At 42.0% G+C, this 14,667-nt stretch overlaps 1 protein-coding gene across 2 annotated transcripts; it reads left to right on the top strand.

The window, feature by feature from the left end:
• The first annotated feature begins 3,005 nt into the window (after positions 1 to 3,005).
• On the top strand, positions 3,006 to 13,898 carry Bub3 (BUB3 mitotic checkpoint protein). 2 transcript variants are annotated; one of them, XM_021662201.2, is made up of 8 exons: positions 3,006 to 3,154; positions 3,412 to 3,606; positions 4,185 to 4,254; positions 5,567 to 5,718; positions 8,530 to 8,688; positions 10,816 to 10,993; positions 11,135 to 11,351; positions 13,570 to 13,898. In XM_021662201.2, the coding sequence occupies exons 2-8, from the start codon at positions 3,412 to 3,414 to the stop codon at positions 13,577 to 13,579; spliced, it is 981 nt and encodes a 326-aa protein (XP_021517876.1). In that variant the 5' UTR covers positions 3,006 to 3,154; the 3' UTR covers positions 13,580 to 13,898. The 2 variants fall into 2 exon arrangements, with proteins under 2 accessions (XP_021517876.1, XP_021517878.1); XM_021662203.2 differs by lacking the exon at positions 13,570 to 13,898 and having other exon boundaries at positions 11,135 to 11,355.
• The last annotated feature ends 769 nt before the right edge of the window (positions 13,899 to 14,667 follow it).

Consider the following 14,667-nt stretch of genomic DNA (forward strand, 5'->3'; position numbering starts at 1 on the left):
TGAGAAAGCCTCCCCCTGGGGTTCAGAGCCCTAGGCGACCCGCTTGCAACCACGCACAGTCCCCTGGCTGCTGACGCCTTTGGGTGTTCTGCGCGGAGCGGGGAGAGATGCCTAAAGGCCACGTTTCGTTGGAGGAATGCGTGGAGCAGGTGGCACGGGCGCTTCCCGAGGCTCCCTTTGTAGCTGTTGCAATTTGCTCCGTGAGTGGCTAAACGGTAAGATCTTCAGCCAACACGCACCGGCTGTTTCTGAATTGAACCCTGAAGACTGCAGTGCCCACACACCTGCCTCCTGACTGGCAGGGCTGGGGAGGCGCAGCACCCAGGGACCGCCAGCGCCAGGATCACGCAGATCACAGCCTAGCTCTCCATTTTGATAGCAGCCACCTGTTTCTTGTTAAAGGCCAGAAATGGATGCAGACGCTTGGAGGAGGCCTCGGGTTATTAGGTCCGCCTGCCTCCCTTCAGTGGTTGACCAAGGAGCTAAGAGCCCGCAGCGCCAAGGCACTATTTCTTTCTTTCTTCAGAAGAAAACCTGTCTTTTTGAGCCAAGAGGCGTCGAAATGACTTGCGTGTTGTAGAAATACACAGAATGTAAATGTTCCCATACCATTCCGTGTAAAATGCCTGGCCTGAGAGATTGGCTTTGATGTTGCCCATTTTCTTCGAATCACATTATATTTTATAAAACCCGCAGCTACTCCAAGGTGACTTCAGACGGATGCCACTCAAGAATGCACCCGACAGTACTAGGTTGGTTTACTTGCATTTGTTTCATTTTAGCTGTGTTTAGTCAATAAGTGTTTGTTGGGGTACTAACACATGCTGAGAACCTACACTAAATTTGGGGTGGTCAAAGGGAGAACCAGGAGAGGCCTATCCGTTCCTTTCTCATTTATTGAATATGTGTATTTTATGTCACTGAAGTTGTCGATCTAGATAACCTCTTTGCATTTTCACCGACAGCATTCTTTGAACATTGCACACGGAAACAACCAAATTACTTCAGGGGAACATCTTGTAAAGAATTATTCCATTCGGATAAATTACAGTTTGATGATGGATTTAGCAGCATTGGGTCACCGTATTCGCTTGAGGCTGGCTTTCTCTATAGGGAGTGACTTCCTTAATTAATGTCTTGGGTTTGCCCTTCATATTTTAGGGAATGACCATTTTTCCAGTTGTCCTATGACATATATTTGACTTTCTTTAGTCACCCAGGTATTAGCTTGGACGGGTGACCCAACGCTGCAATTCATCTCTAGGAGTTTTCTTCAACAGGTAACTGAATATTCACACACACACACACACACACACTTCACATTTGTGTTGCAAAATGGTCAAGACTCTACTGTTGCCAGATTTCCTATCTCAAGTCTATCAATTCATTTGAATAATCAGCAAAACAGTCCATCTCCTTTCAGGCTCTAAACCCGATTTAAAAGATTGACGTTTCTTAAAACTCAAATAGAGTTGGGCTGCAACTGCACAGCCAGAGGGACCTGCATCATACACACGGGATAATGAAATAGGCTTAGATTTTATTAGTAGGTAATTTATGCTTAGAATCTGGAAACACTAATAGAATTAAATAAACAACTGGGAAAGAGAACCAAATAAGTCAAGAGGTAAAATTATTTTGCTAAAGTTAGAATGCAAAACAACCCAACTGCATTTAAAAAAATTGGACTTGGCCATTGATTTCTTGAAAAAGAGAAAGGAGAGAGAGAGAGAGAGAGAGAGAGAGAGAGAGAGAATCACATAGTAGAACTATTCAGAGAGGGGCAAGGATCAGAATATTTTATCAGGACAATAAAAGAAAGGTTGCTGTGTGTGTGTGTGTGTGTGTGTGTGTGTATCCGAAATCTTAAGTGATTTTAGTTCAGAGTGTGTGCACACACAAGATCAATTTGTTTCTATTAATATACCTTGAAAGCTAAACAGTTTAATCCTAATGACAACTTCCTGCAACTTCATGCAAAATTTCAAGATGAAAATGACGATCTCAAAAAGAGATGACAGGGAAAAGTTGTAGCAAGGGTTAAATAGAAACTCTTGGCAATATTTTGCATGTCAGTATGCCAGCCGCTATATTGTTTGTTAAATACTGCTTTTCTTTCACGGAACCAAAACAACCTCTTGTCAATGAAGCAACCCTTTTGATTCTCATATTTCCGGAGGATTCTAGGTACAGAAAATGCAGCAAAGGGAGCCTGCAATTCCCATGGTACGGCAGGGTAGGATAGAAGGGGAGAGGACAGCCACAATGTTAGGACCTACGATGAACCCTAAAATATTCTGTTTGGGCTTTAAGACATTACCTTTGTCCTACTATGTTCACTCTTCCGGACGTGGTGATCTTTTAAAACAAGGAGTAGTTTGATTGAACACGTATTCCCAGAGCATCTTCCAGGCCTGACATTCAGGGTACTTGACAACTGTGGAGAAATAAAACATTAGAAATCAAGCCTCGTCCCTATGGGATCACTAGAACTCAAGGGAAACGAGACACTAGTTCACAGATGGAAACCCTAGCAAAATGAAAGCAAATAGTGCATTTGACTAGAACCTATTTCCTTCAGTATGTCCGGTTTGGATTAATTCCGGGGCTATGTGCATGCCCAGAAAGAAAATGTTAATTAAGTTCTATAGTAGAATCAACCAAATGGAAATTCTGTGTCTGAGAGATCTCAGAGAAGGGTGCCACAATCAGAGTTAGATAAAAAAAAATCTTTCATGCTCCTTAGTCTTGTGGCTGGTCAGACAGGCAGCAAGACTACATCTCCCAACATGCAGCATACAACAGTGGGCGGGCGTGAGCCCCTCCTTGGCCTGGGCATATATGGGAGTTGTAGTTTTCTCTCCGCAGCTTCAGCGACGTAACCTCTGCGTGGTGGTACTAAAAGAGACCCAGTGAACAGGGGGAAAAAAAAAAAAAAAAAACAACCAACGCAGTTTCCCTTTGAGCCGGAACAGAATGACGGCCGGCAGTAGAGCAGACCAATTAGCTGCCGAGATCGAGCCGTTGGCGTTCAAAATCAGCCAATGATAGGCCTGCTCCGGAGCTTCCTCTACGCCTCCTTCAGCCTGCGAGTACTGGGAGGGAAGCGGGGCGCTGGTGGCCGGTGCAGAAACGTTGCCTAGACGGACACGAGGTAGAGACCGCGGGAGGGCGGTGGCGCGGGGTCCGGGGCTTGCAGCCGCCGGGTCTGTGCACAGGGGGATCCGGGTGGCATCCTTTGTGTGTTCTGGGGGGGTTACTTGGGCCGGGAATCAGGCCAAGCCGGGTGGAGCTCGGCGGGAGCGGGATGGCGGCCGGTCTGGAGCAAGGCGGACTCCGCTCTGCGCAGGCGCAGCTCCGGGTCGGCCTCTTGCTCCGGTAAGGGACTCAGACTTCGCGTTTGTTCTGCAGATGACAGGTTCGAACGAATTCAAGCTGAACCAGCCACCCGAGGATGGCATCTCCTCGGTCAAGTTCAGCCCCAACACCTCCCAGTTCCTCCTGGTCTCCTCCTGGGATACGTCCGTCCGCCTCTACGATGTGCCCGCCAATTCCATGAGGCTCAAGTACCAGCACACTGGCGCTGTCCTGGACTGCGCCTTCTACGTAGGTGGATTCAGTTTCTGCTCCTGTCCCCTTACTGAGAAAGCGTAGGCTGTGCCAGTAGCATCCCATACACCGTTTGGACAGTTCATTGCTGTTCTGGAATGCTTTCCTTTAACCTGACATTGAGCCTACTACCGTGGTTTGTTTTTTTATATTTCCTTTCAAGGCAATTTCAATATCCCTTTTCAAGTTCAGGCTTGGGTAAACAATTGTATTTGAAATTATCAGCAAGACCAACGTAGTTATTAAAAAGGAATGAATGTCGTCCAGTTAGTTTTAGCTGCCCTTTATTTGCTTCGTTTTGGAGATCACTTACTTGCGTTTTGTTCACTTCTTAGTTCCTGGACCTAACCCAAACAGTTCCCTGTAGAAACAGCAGTTTTGACATGCTTGCTGAGTTAGCTTTGTAACTTCTAAGTGGTAAGGGGGCTGGTGTGGTGGCCACGCCTTTAATCCCAGGGGCAGAGGTAAGCGGAACTCTTGAGTTTTGAGTCCAGCCAGGGCTACATAGTGAGACCCTGTCTCAGAAAAACAAACAAACAAAAAACCCCAAACCAAACCAGAACTTTACTTTGTAGGATCCAACCCATGCCTGGAGTGGAGGATTAGATCATCAACTGAAAATGCATGATTTGAATACTGATCAAGGTAATAATATGGCCACATGTTGCCAGTTTTCTCTGCTAGTGTTGTATTAGTGTAGAAATGCTTATTTAGGAAGAGTAGTTGTTTTCGATGCTTAGGTGAAGGTGAAAAGTGGCCGTGATAATAGGCATTTAAAATAAGTTATCACAAATGGAGCACACATTTTGCAGTAAAACCCATCTCGAGCACTGTTTGAACATCACCTTAAACATTTGGCCATCACCTCTAAGAAGTCTTTAAAAGTGGACTGGATCTGTGGTCTGTGATTCGTTAGGATTTCCCAGGACTGTTTGATATTTTAGGGTGTTCTCTTCACAAACTAAAGAAAAGATGCGCTTTAAGAGTGCAGCACAGTAACCTGTCATACTTGCCTTAGTGATGCTTTTGTATTCTTAGCAAGAGAATGTATTTCAGTTGCTGAGTTGAACTGTGGGAGGACGCCTGACCTGCGTGAGTTGGTGTTCCTGTAATCCCAGCACTTGGGAGGGTAGGGGAGGTAGGAGGATTACAAATTCAAGGCAAGCCTCAGCTACATGGCCAGTTTGAGACCAGCACTGACTCCATGAGTCTCTGGAGGAGAAAGAACAGTGTTTCATCAGAAGAGGCCTCTGTCGGAGACTAACTTTTTGCGTGTAATATGTATATACTAGGCATACATTCTGCCTGAGCTCATCCCCAGTCCTGTGATCCACCCTTGTATCTTTATGTCACCCGGGTTTTGACACATACTAGATATTTAGGAGGTGTCAACTGAATGAAAAAATGAGATACTGTGAAAGTTGAAACTGAGCTGACAGGAAAGAAATTATGTAGTAGAAATTTGACCCTATCATGAGAAGAACCAAAAATATTAACTGAAAGACTACCCTCAGCCTTCAAATCCTGTAACCATTTCTTACTAGCGTTGCCTTAATGTGATGTTAAGTGTTGTTGGGGTACAGGAAACCAAAGATCTTCACTCATTTGTTCATTCAACAAGTATTTCTTGAGCACCTATAATGTACCAAACCTTTCACTAGATACAAAGGTACAGAGTTAAACCAGCTTTCCTAAAATCTAGGATGAAGTTAATAAGCAATCACCATCTTAAGACAGTTTGAAATTGAAGGCAGCTGGGCTGTATTCCCGCTAGTGAATTAACCTGTGCAGTATGGAGTTAATTAGAGGACGGGCTAACTTTGCAGTCGTGGAAAGATTGTTCTGCAGGCAGACATTTCTGTGGAGTTGACTGAGACACCTCCATTAGTTCATTGGAGGTGTCCTATGAGATAGTAAGCTAGCTGCATTGTTTTTACTTTATTTTTCTTTGCAATAGAAAATCTTGTCGGAACTCACGATGCCCCCATCAGATGTGTTGAATACTGTCCAGAAGTGAACGTGATGGTTACTGGAAGTTGGGATCAGACAGTTAAACTATGGGATCCCAGAACTCCTTGTAATGCTGGGACCTTCTCTCAGCCGGAAAAGGTAGGCTTTTTATATTCATCAGGGATGCTGCATTCATTGGGGTAATTTGTTTTGGTGTATGTTTGATGAATATGCTGTTGAACAGCTTAAGAATTGGCAGTCTGTTTTAGAAACCTAACTACATAGGAATGCTTTAATGCAAAGGGAATTGACTTTTCAATTTTGGTCATCTTTTTCTGTCAGTTGTTAAACTTGGGCTGGAGAGCACAAGCTTAAAATTCCTCACTCCAAGTGTAGTTAATGCTTTAGGTCTGAGGTCTGAAAAATAACTCACTACCTTTTCACAGGAGCCATTTGCAGAGACTGGTTGTCTTAAATTTGGTTTGACATCCCAAGCCAGAAAATGGAATGAAGCAGCATTCATTTTAAATTGCGACTTGAGGTGCCATTTGAATTGACAGTTGAGACTGGAAAGGGTTATCATTTCAGCTTTAGTGAGAGAGCTGTGTTCTCTGGCTGTTATTGCTGTGTGTGTATTTAAATACTGACAGCTGTACCTTGAAGGCTTGTAGTAAATGGAGTTTTTGAATCTAAATTTTATTTCCCATAGACAGTACCATGGTTGGGTCTTAAGTTTTTGGTGTTTGTTTTGTTTTTTTTTGTTTTGTTTTGTTTTTTTCAGTTCAGTTTGACAATCTCTACCTTTGAATTATAAAACCGTTTATATCTGTGATTCCTTTAATTAATTTTTTTGAGAATTTCATACCTGAGTACACTGTATTTACATCTTTGCCACCACTCCCTCTTCCCCCTGCAACCTTCTCCATTCATTCTCAGGTTCACGGCCTCTTCTATAATTACTGTTGTTTTATACATGTGCACACACAAGCTGCTGACTCCATGTGGTGTTTCTTATTTATACATGCATTTATGGCTGACCACTTAGGACTTGATGACCTAATCTTGTCCCTGGAGAAAACTAATTTTCCCTCCTGCAAATGGAGCTTTTAAAAGCCAACTTTGTGCATTCTTACTTGTTGATTTGTTTGATCCTCACCAGGCTTTTATCAGGTGGTAGGTAATTTAAAAGATGGATTGTCATAGAAGTTTAAAGGTATTCTTCACTAGAGTCTATTTCCCTAGTGTAAATATACGGTTCAGTCCTGTTAGCCATCATCACATACAGCAGTGAATCCAAAGAGCCATTATTTTTGTCACGTCACAGTCGACTCTACTCCTGGCAAGACCTTTGTTCAGAATAAAATAATTGCATTGTTTCTAGTTTTGATTTATGGTTGTATGTAACATGTTAAGAACTGTGATAAATTGCTGACAGAATATCATATAATGGACAGCCACAGTGAGTCAAGCTGCTTATTGGTTCAGCAAGGTTCATTATGTCACTTTTTTTTTTAATACTTTCTTTGATAAATGTATATACCTAGTCAGTAGCATGACAGTGGTTTTCCTTGATTTATGATCAGCGGGGTTAGAAAGCAGTTTTAGAAGCTTGTGTGTCACCTGTATAGTAAAGATTTAAGGTAAAATTCCTGATACAATTGTACCACTATAAATTGACTTCTTTCTGGTTTATTTTTTTAAGTTTAGTACTTCATATATCTTAGATTAATTTTCCTCTTTCTTCTTTTTTTTTGGGGGGGGGAAACATTGGCTTTCTGAATAAACATTGCATCATTCATATTTAAATATGCAATCACTTAATATTTCAATTTTTTAAGTTCTCATTTTTCCCTCAGTTGCATTAGTTGAACTTTAAAGTCAAATTGTAGTGACTGCTCTGTGGGTGTTGTATTGTAACCTAACCTGGTTCTTCTGCTGGTGGCCTGTAGTTAATATGCTGGTGATTATCAACTATGTGGCTTAGTCACTAAGTTTAAAGGGGAGTCCTACCCTATCGTGGGTCCTCTACATTTTCTGATAGCAATTCTGCGGATTTGAAAATCAACAGGAACCTCAGTTACAGACCTTGAATCTGGCTTTTAGAGAAATGACCGACTAGGAAGGCACTCTTTGCTCCTCTTCATGAGTTCATTCCCTCTGGTGTCTATATAAGCTCTTATTTTCAAGTGAGCCCACAAATGTTTTGCCTGCAAGAAATTTATGATTTTTTTTATAAAGGAATTTTTGTGGAAGCTTAAATATTGAAGAAAAGATATTATGAGGGAGAAAAATAGATACTTTTAGGGGATAAGATGCTTTTTTTTTTTCATTCCCTGAAGATGAGCTTCCATTTGGAATGTTGAGCATGACGTCAGAGCCTAAGGATAGCTTTGCTGTGATTGGGACAGCTTTCTTTACCTTTTGTTTTGAGTTTGTGTGACTGCACAGCCACGAGACAGCCTGTTAGTGATGCTTACTTCATTCTTTCTAGGAAGACCTTTCCCTCTGGGAAACAGCTGGGAAATGCTGGGAGTTTTAGAGGTCCAAATGAAGTTTTTGAAGAGCTGGTCTGGTCATAGGAAAAAAAAAAAAAAAGAATGAATCTTTTAGAAAAGCCAGAAGCTCCCTAAGAGGTCTTTTGACTTTATTGTCCTGTACTGAGTGGATTTAATACGTTTATCTTAAATAAAGCAAGACGTTTTGGGGAAAATGTTATAATCAGGAGTGTTTCTTCTTTAGAAGTGTCTACAAACATATTTGGAGTGTCCTTTATGCTTTGTGATGTCCTGGGTTGCTTATCTAAGTTAGGTGTTCATGGAAGTCTCTGTACTGAAGGTTTGAAGTTGAGGCCTGCTCTGGGAACCCATTCAGCTAGTGTTTTATGGTTTTAGGATTAGATGACCTTAAGGAGCAAATTGTTATTTTTCAGGAAATAGATGATAATAATCAAGTTTTGATGCTTCCTAAAAGGTGTACACCCTGTCAGTGTCCGGGGACAGGCTGATTGTGGGCACAGCAGGCCGCCGTGTGCTGGTGTGGGACTTGAGGAATATGGGCTACGTGCAGCAGCGCAGGGAGTCCAGCCTGAAGTACCAGACTCGCTGCATCCGCGCGTTCCCGAACAAGCAGGTACTGGTCTCCCCACTCTGCTCTTCTGGAACTTCAAAGTAGTGGTGACTTAATACTTGCTTTTAGGTCTGCTCTCTAATCTCTTAAAGACAGGTGTGTGTTAAAGGAGCCTACCTTAAGCCCACGTTATGGGGACGGTGTTGATGTTGCAGAGGTCAAGTGCTTTGAATAGGTGTTATTGCTAATTTTGGAATGGATGCTTATTAAGTATTAAGTATGCATTATCAGAGAATTTAACATACTTCAATTTGTAAACCTGTCAAAGCTTAAATTTGGAAATGGGTTTATAGAATTTGCTTTTTATTTTATTTTTTGCTGTTATTTTGTTTTTTTAAATATAGCCCAGGTTGGCCTCATTTGTACACTCCTTTGCTTCAGCTTCTCCTATGCTAGGACTGCAGATTTGTTTCTTTGGATGCCCGTCTTTGTGTTTTTTAATCGTAATATTAGCAGAATTGTTTCTCTCACTTAACAATAGAGCTTTGAATTTTTTTCTTTTATCTCTTTTTCTGTGAGAACGCCACTGAGATGAGGCAATGTCTCATCGTGACTAACTTCATGATATACTGTCTGGGTCTCCTTCCATCATTACTAAAAAGATGTGTAAGCTCCCTCTCATTAGCAGTCGGTAAAGCTGTATGGGGAGGTTAGCCTTAGTGGTATACTCCAAAATCTTAGCTCTTAGGAGGCTGAAGCAGGAAGATTGTGAGTTCAAGGCCGTCATAGTCTGCAAAGTAAGAAGCCGTCCCAAGAATCATAAGGGCAGTTGGTTGTGAGGTAAGCTGCTGTAGGGAGTTTTAAGAGGAAAAGTTCACTTAAAGCAGTAAATGCACTTGGCCTCACGCCTGCCCTTCAGCTGCCGGGGAATATGAAACAGGAAGTCAGTTCTCTTGGCCATTCGTCTCCCCTTGATCCCCAAGTGGTCATCGCAGTTCTTTTAAAGAAATGTTAAGTATTGAAGATAAGGAGCTGCAGTTAATGAAACTTACAGAGGTTTAAATGTGACTAAACATGCTTGTATTACAAAAAATGTTTTTGTGTTTATTTACATTTTCTCTGTAGGATTATCTTTGCTTTTATAATGGATGCTTAAAGCAGGATTTTATTTAAAAGAAAAAAAAAAGGATATGACTCCGTGAGCAGAGGTGCTTGCTGCCAAGCCTGAGAACCTGAGTTCTCTCCCTGGTACCCACGTGGCAGAAGGAGAGAACTGACCCTGAGAGTGGTCATGTGCCGCCACACGCCTGCGCGCACATACACACGTGCATAGGGATGATTTAGAAATTCAAAAGTTGAATTTTATTGAATTCATTTTTTGTTGTTTGCTTTTTGTTTTTACTTTATTTTATTTGAGACAGGGTTTCTCTGTGTAACCTGGGCTATCCTGAACTCCCTTTGTCGACCAGGTTGGCCTTGAACTCACAGAGATCCACCTGCTTCTGCTTCAGTAGTGGGATTGAAGGTGTGTACCACCACACCCAGCTTCAGTTCATTTTCTATAAGCACTTTTTTTGGGAATAATTTTTTTTTAAACTTCTTGACCAAAATGTGAATATATAAAAAGGGTAAATTCATATTCATTGCATTGTCTTTTAAAAGCCATGTTGTTTTTCAAGGGGAGATGAGAAATGGTTTGAAACTGAGAAGCAGTCTTCACGGTTCCCCGACAGTCTGGTTTATGCAAACCTGGCTCATTGCAGTAAATACGGGGCTGGCCAGCTGAACTGGAACTGGATTGCTCACCAGGAGGGAGGACCACTGCTTAGAAGTAAAGATGGAGAGGGGGTTTTTCCTGCGGAAACAGATGGCAGTCCCCTTCAGGGCAGGAGAGAGAAGGATACTGAAACTTAAACATTCTTGCTTAGATCTGCCGAAACAAATCATTTGGTTCGCACCGTGCTAGGTGCTGAGCGTGGAGAAGGGAGGGCGGGCAGCTCCAGTTCCTGCAGCGCAGGCGCTGCTGCTCCTAGCTGTTCGTAGAGGCGTCACGTCTGTCACTGCAGCTCTGATCCTTTATGAAACCTGGCTGAACTCTGATTTCTGAAATAGTCTTTATGGGTTGAATTGGGGACCTCGTGTGCTCTCTGAGGCAGATGTTGCCATTTTGGTCCTCTGCTCTCTTGGCAGGGTTACGTGTTGAGCTCCATTGAAGGCCGAGTGGCCGTAGAATACTTGGACCCAAGCCCTGAGGTTCAGAAGAAGAAGTATGCCTTCAAGTGTCACAGGCTAAAGGAAAACAACATTGAGCAGATTTACCCAGTCAACGCCATTTCCTTCCACAATATCCACAATACGTTTGCCACAGGTGAAGTATGACACGTGGGCCTGAGCTGTTTTAAGACTGTGTACTGTTGATGCTCAGACAGAATCCTGTGAGTTCCTGTTTGCTTTGAGAACATGAAGAGTGGTACAGAGAACCTTTTTAAACTACTCACATTATTTTCAGGTGGTTCTGACGGATTTGTAAATATTTGGGACCCATTTAACAAGAAGCGCCTGTGCCAGTTCCATCGCTACCCCACCAGCATCGCTTCCCTTGCCTTCAGTAATGACGGAACCACGCTTGCAATAGCATCGTCATATATGTATGAAATGGATGACACGGATCATCCTGAAGATGGTATCTTCATTCGCCAAGTGACAGATGCAGAAACAAAGCCCAAGTGAGTATGCTTCACCTGGATTGAAGCCTTTTCTTGCATTCAACCCAGGACTTATTAATTTTTCTAAATTCATGAATAGCATTGTTGATGCCTGCTCGATATTACAGCTGACTGCAGGGTTGGAGTTGATTTTATCTTGTTCTCCCAAGCTTTCAATATCCGTAGGTTGATAGACGGTCTGATGGATAAAATTGTGCCCAGTTGTTTTGTAGAGAAGAATGTCAAACTCTCATTCTTCTTGAATAGGCTCTATTATCTGACTCTCTGGAGTTACTGCTAGCTCATTGCTGCAAAATTAAGTTGAGGAATTCAAGAATAATTTATTTTAGTAAATTCTATTTAAGATATTTAAGAATTTGAACTGCCAAAAAAACCTTCCCTCTCCAGACATTGTTTCTGTAGTATTTACAGAAGTGAATGACCTTTGGGTCTTACTGAAAACCCGGAATAATGTGGTCTTGCCTAGCCTAGCAAATTTCCTTCCTTTTGAAATGTTCATAGGTTGGCTGTAGGTTCCAGCTGCTGTTTGCAAGCGGGCATCTCCGTGTTTTGGCAGCAGCAGGACAAAGCTTTTAGCAGCAGTGGACGCTTCCAGGCTGTGAGTGGGCACGGGCTTGGCAGACGGGCACCGTGCAGTGCCTACCTCATGTGCCTTGTCCTGCTTTTTACCCTGTCCTCAGGGCCTAGAAGGAAATCCTCCGTGAATATTTGTGGGATAGGTACATTTGTGGGGGACTTCTTAATTTTCTGAAGTGCCCTTACTAAATTTTTTGGGCCTCTGTAGGAGCAGAACATTTAACAAGGAGAAATGTATGTACTTTTACAGTTTGACTGTAGAATTTTAGAATGAACTTTAAATGAATAGAGCCTGTTGGATAAAGGGCTGTGCTTGCATTTAATTTGTCACTTTTATATTTCTTGTCCTGGCTGGCCATTTTGACCTCATGCTGTCATTTTTTTTTTTTTCTTTTGAACTTGTAGGTCACAGTATTCTTGACAACATTTTATTTACTTAAATGCCACGTTGATGATAATAAAACAATTCTTCCCCCCCCCGTGGTGAATTTATTGCTATTAGCAAAAAACCAGGGAAATAATAATTTTAATATTTTAAGAACCTGAAAATAACAGAAAAGAGGTTTTTATAGGTTTTGTGTGGTTTTTTTTTTGTTGTTGTTGTTTTCCCCTAATGAAAACTTTCTTAAGTGCACAAGATGGTGCGATCGTTTGCTACATTAAAGGTATTTGGGAAAATAAGACTTGAGGCAGAGAGAATCAGTTTTGACCTTGGTTTTTGTTTCTGCTGTGGAAATAAATGTTTGTAAATAGAAGTAATAAAAGTCCCTTTGTGTTCTTTCTGGACCTTAAATGGTAGAGGAAAAGGCTTTGAGCCATTGATTTCTCTGCTGGTGGTAGTTGGTAATTCGAATGCTGCTTCAGACTGCCTCATGAGGAGGTTAATCTACAATTAAACAATATTTCCTCTTGGCCGTCCATTATTTTCTGAAGCAGATGGTTCATCATTTCCTGGGCTGTTAAACAAAGCGAGGTTAAGGTTAGACTCTTGGGAATCAGCTAGTTTTCAATCTTATTAGGGTGCAGAAGGAAAACTAATAAGAAAACCTCCTAACATCATTTTGTGACTGTAAACAATTATTTATTAGCAAACAATTGATCCCAGAAGGGCAAATTGTTTGAGTCAGTAATGAGCTGAGAAAAGACAGAGCCTATCTGTGCATTTGGGAAAGTCATTGTAACGTAATTGCAGTACATTTAGACAGGCATCTATCTGGACCTGTTTCTATCTCTAAATGAATTTTTGGAAACATTAATGAGGTTTACATATTTCCCTGACATTTATATAGTTCTCTTGTCCATTTCAGTTGCCCAGCCGCTGGTGATTAAAGGTTAAAAAGAAGAAATTATAGTGAGAATGAGAGTCATTTTGATGTAATGTCTTGTAGCAGAACACGAACTTAGCTTGGCCTGTCTTAAGTAGTTCCAGTGTTTCTGTTGTCAGACTTGTTATTTTTAATGCTATTATTTGTAAATGTGTGTCTCTGAATAGGACTTAGACCTTTATGAAGTTTATTTTACCCATAGTGTATTTTTTAAAAATTCTTTCGTTACAGAGAAGTCTTATTTTTATTTTATAAGGTTTTCAGTGAGAAGTTAGTGTGAAGTTTAAGCAGATCTAACTGTGTTTCTTTCATTGCAGGTCCACGTAGTCATTTGGTGAAAGCGGTTTCTCTGTGGAAGGCTTTGTCTGCTTCCTACAAACACGTGCTTCCCCCTAAGGGCTGCCTGTAGTCGTTGGACACTCGGTGTAGTGTGTAGATGTTTCCTGTCATAACAGAAATGTCTCTCTGTACTCTGTTCTCTGTACTTGTTCGGGGTGGAGGCCTTGTGCCCTTGTGCAGTAGTCTGACGGGCCTCCTGCTCCTAAGCAAGCCCCGTTGCTGTTTGTGTTCTGGCTCTTTGTAGCACAATCTAAAACTGTTCTATTTTTCTGCTGTCCAATAAATAAGAGATTTGAAACTTTTAAAACTTGGGTGTTTTTAAACATTTTGATAATTCGTTTCATGTAGTGCATGCATAACGAGGCTTCTCTTGGGCAAAGTGCTCTTCGTCGAGAGTGAGTTGAGGATGACATTTGACCTTGAAATGTACTTTGTCTCATTTATGTCTTGTACATTGGGAATCCAGCCCCAGATAGAGTAATATACATGTCTGTTCAGCCATTTTGCTCATGTTCCTTTGGAGGATCAGTCAGACCTGTGAGCCAGCTCTACAGCTTCCCTCAGATGGCCACAGGCTGGCAGCCTCTCAGCATCTCTGGGGTGGCTGCTAGCAATGCCAGTGCTGTAGAGCTCATGCCTCCTTGTGCTGACAGTATTGTCCTCTGCATACAGAACCAAATGAGGGCCTCCTCTAGACTTAGCCATCAATTGCTACATCACAGTGAAGCCTTTGGGATGTAAATGGTGTAAGAGCCAGGAGATGGCAAGGGGTATTGTTCCTATGGTGTGATCTGATTGGGAGCAGAGCATAAATTTCACACATTGTGTAGCTTAAAGGAGAATGTGGCATTGTTAAAAATGATCAAATTAAAGCCATGTTACGGACTTGTATTTGAAGTGGTATGAGAGGTTCGGATGGTTCCACTTATATGTCCCTCTGTCCCTTAAAACTAAATGTGTCTGCCTGCCTCCCCTGCGTACTGCTTGTCTGGCTCACCCTCTCAGTTTGCCTGTTTTATTACAGATGCCTTTACCTGCAATTTTCCAGGTGTAGTTACCTTGGCATTTTCTTTTTA

This window comes from Meriones unguiculatus, chromosome 1 (genome assembly GCF_030254825.1).
Source record: "Meriones unguiculatus strain TT.TT164.6M chromosome 1, Bangor_MerUng_6.1, whole genome shotgun sequence".
Classification (NCBI taxonomy): domain Eukaryota; kingdom Metazoa; phylum Chordata; class Mammalia; order Rodentia; family Muridae; genus Meriones; species Meriones unguiculatus.

Coding starts and splice junctions, on each gene's coding strand:
- Bub3 (XM_021662201.2), top strand. CDS start 3,412: ATGACAGGTTCGAACGAATTCAAGCTGAACCAGCCACCCGAGGATGGC. Junction 4,255..5,566: donor TGATTTGAATACTGATCAAG/GTAATAATATGG, acceptor TCTTTGCAATAG/AAAATCTTGTCGGAACTCAC. Junction 8,689..10,815: donor GCGCGTTCCCGAACAAGCAG/GTACTGGTCTCC, acceptor CTCTCTTGGCAG/GGTTACGTGTTGAGCTCCAT.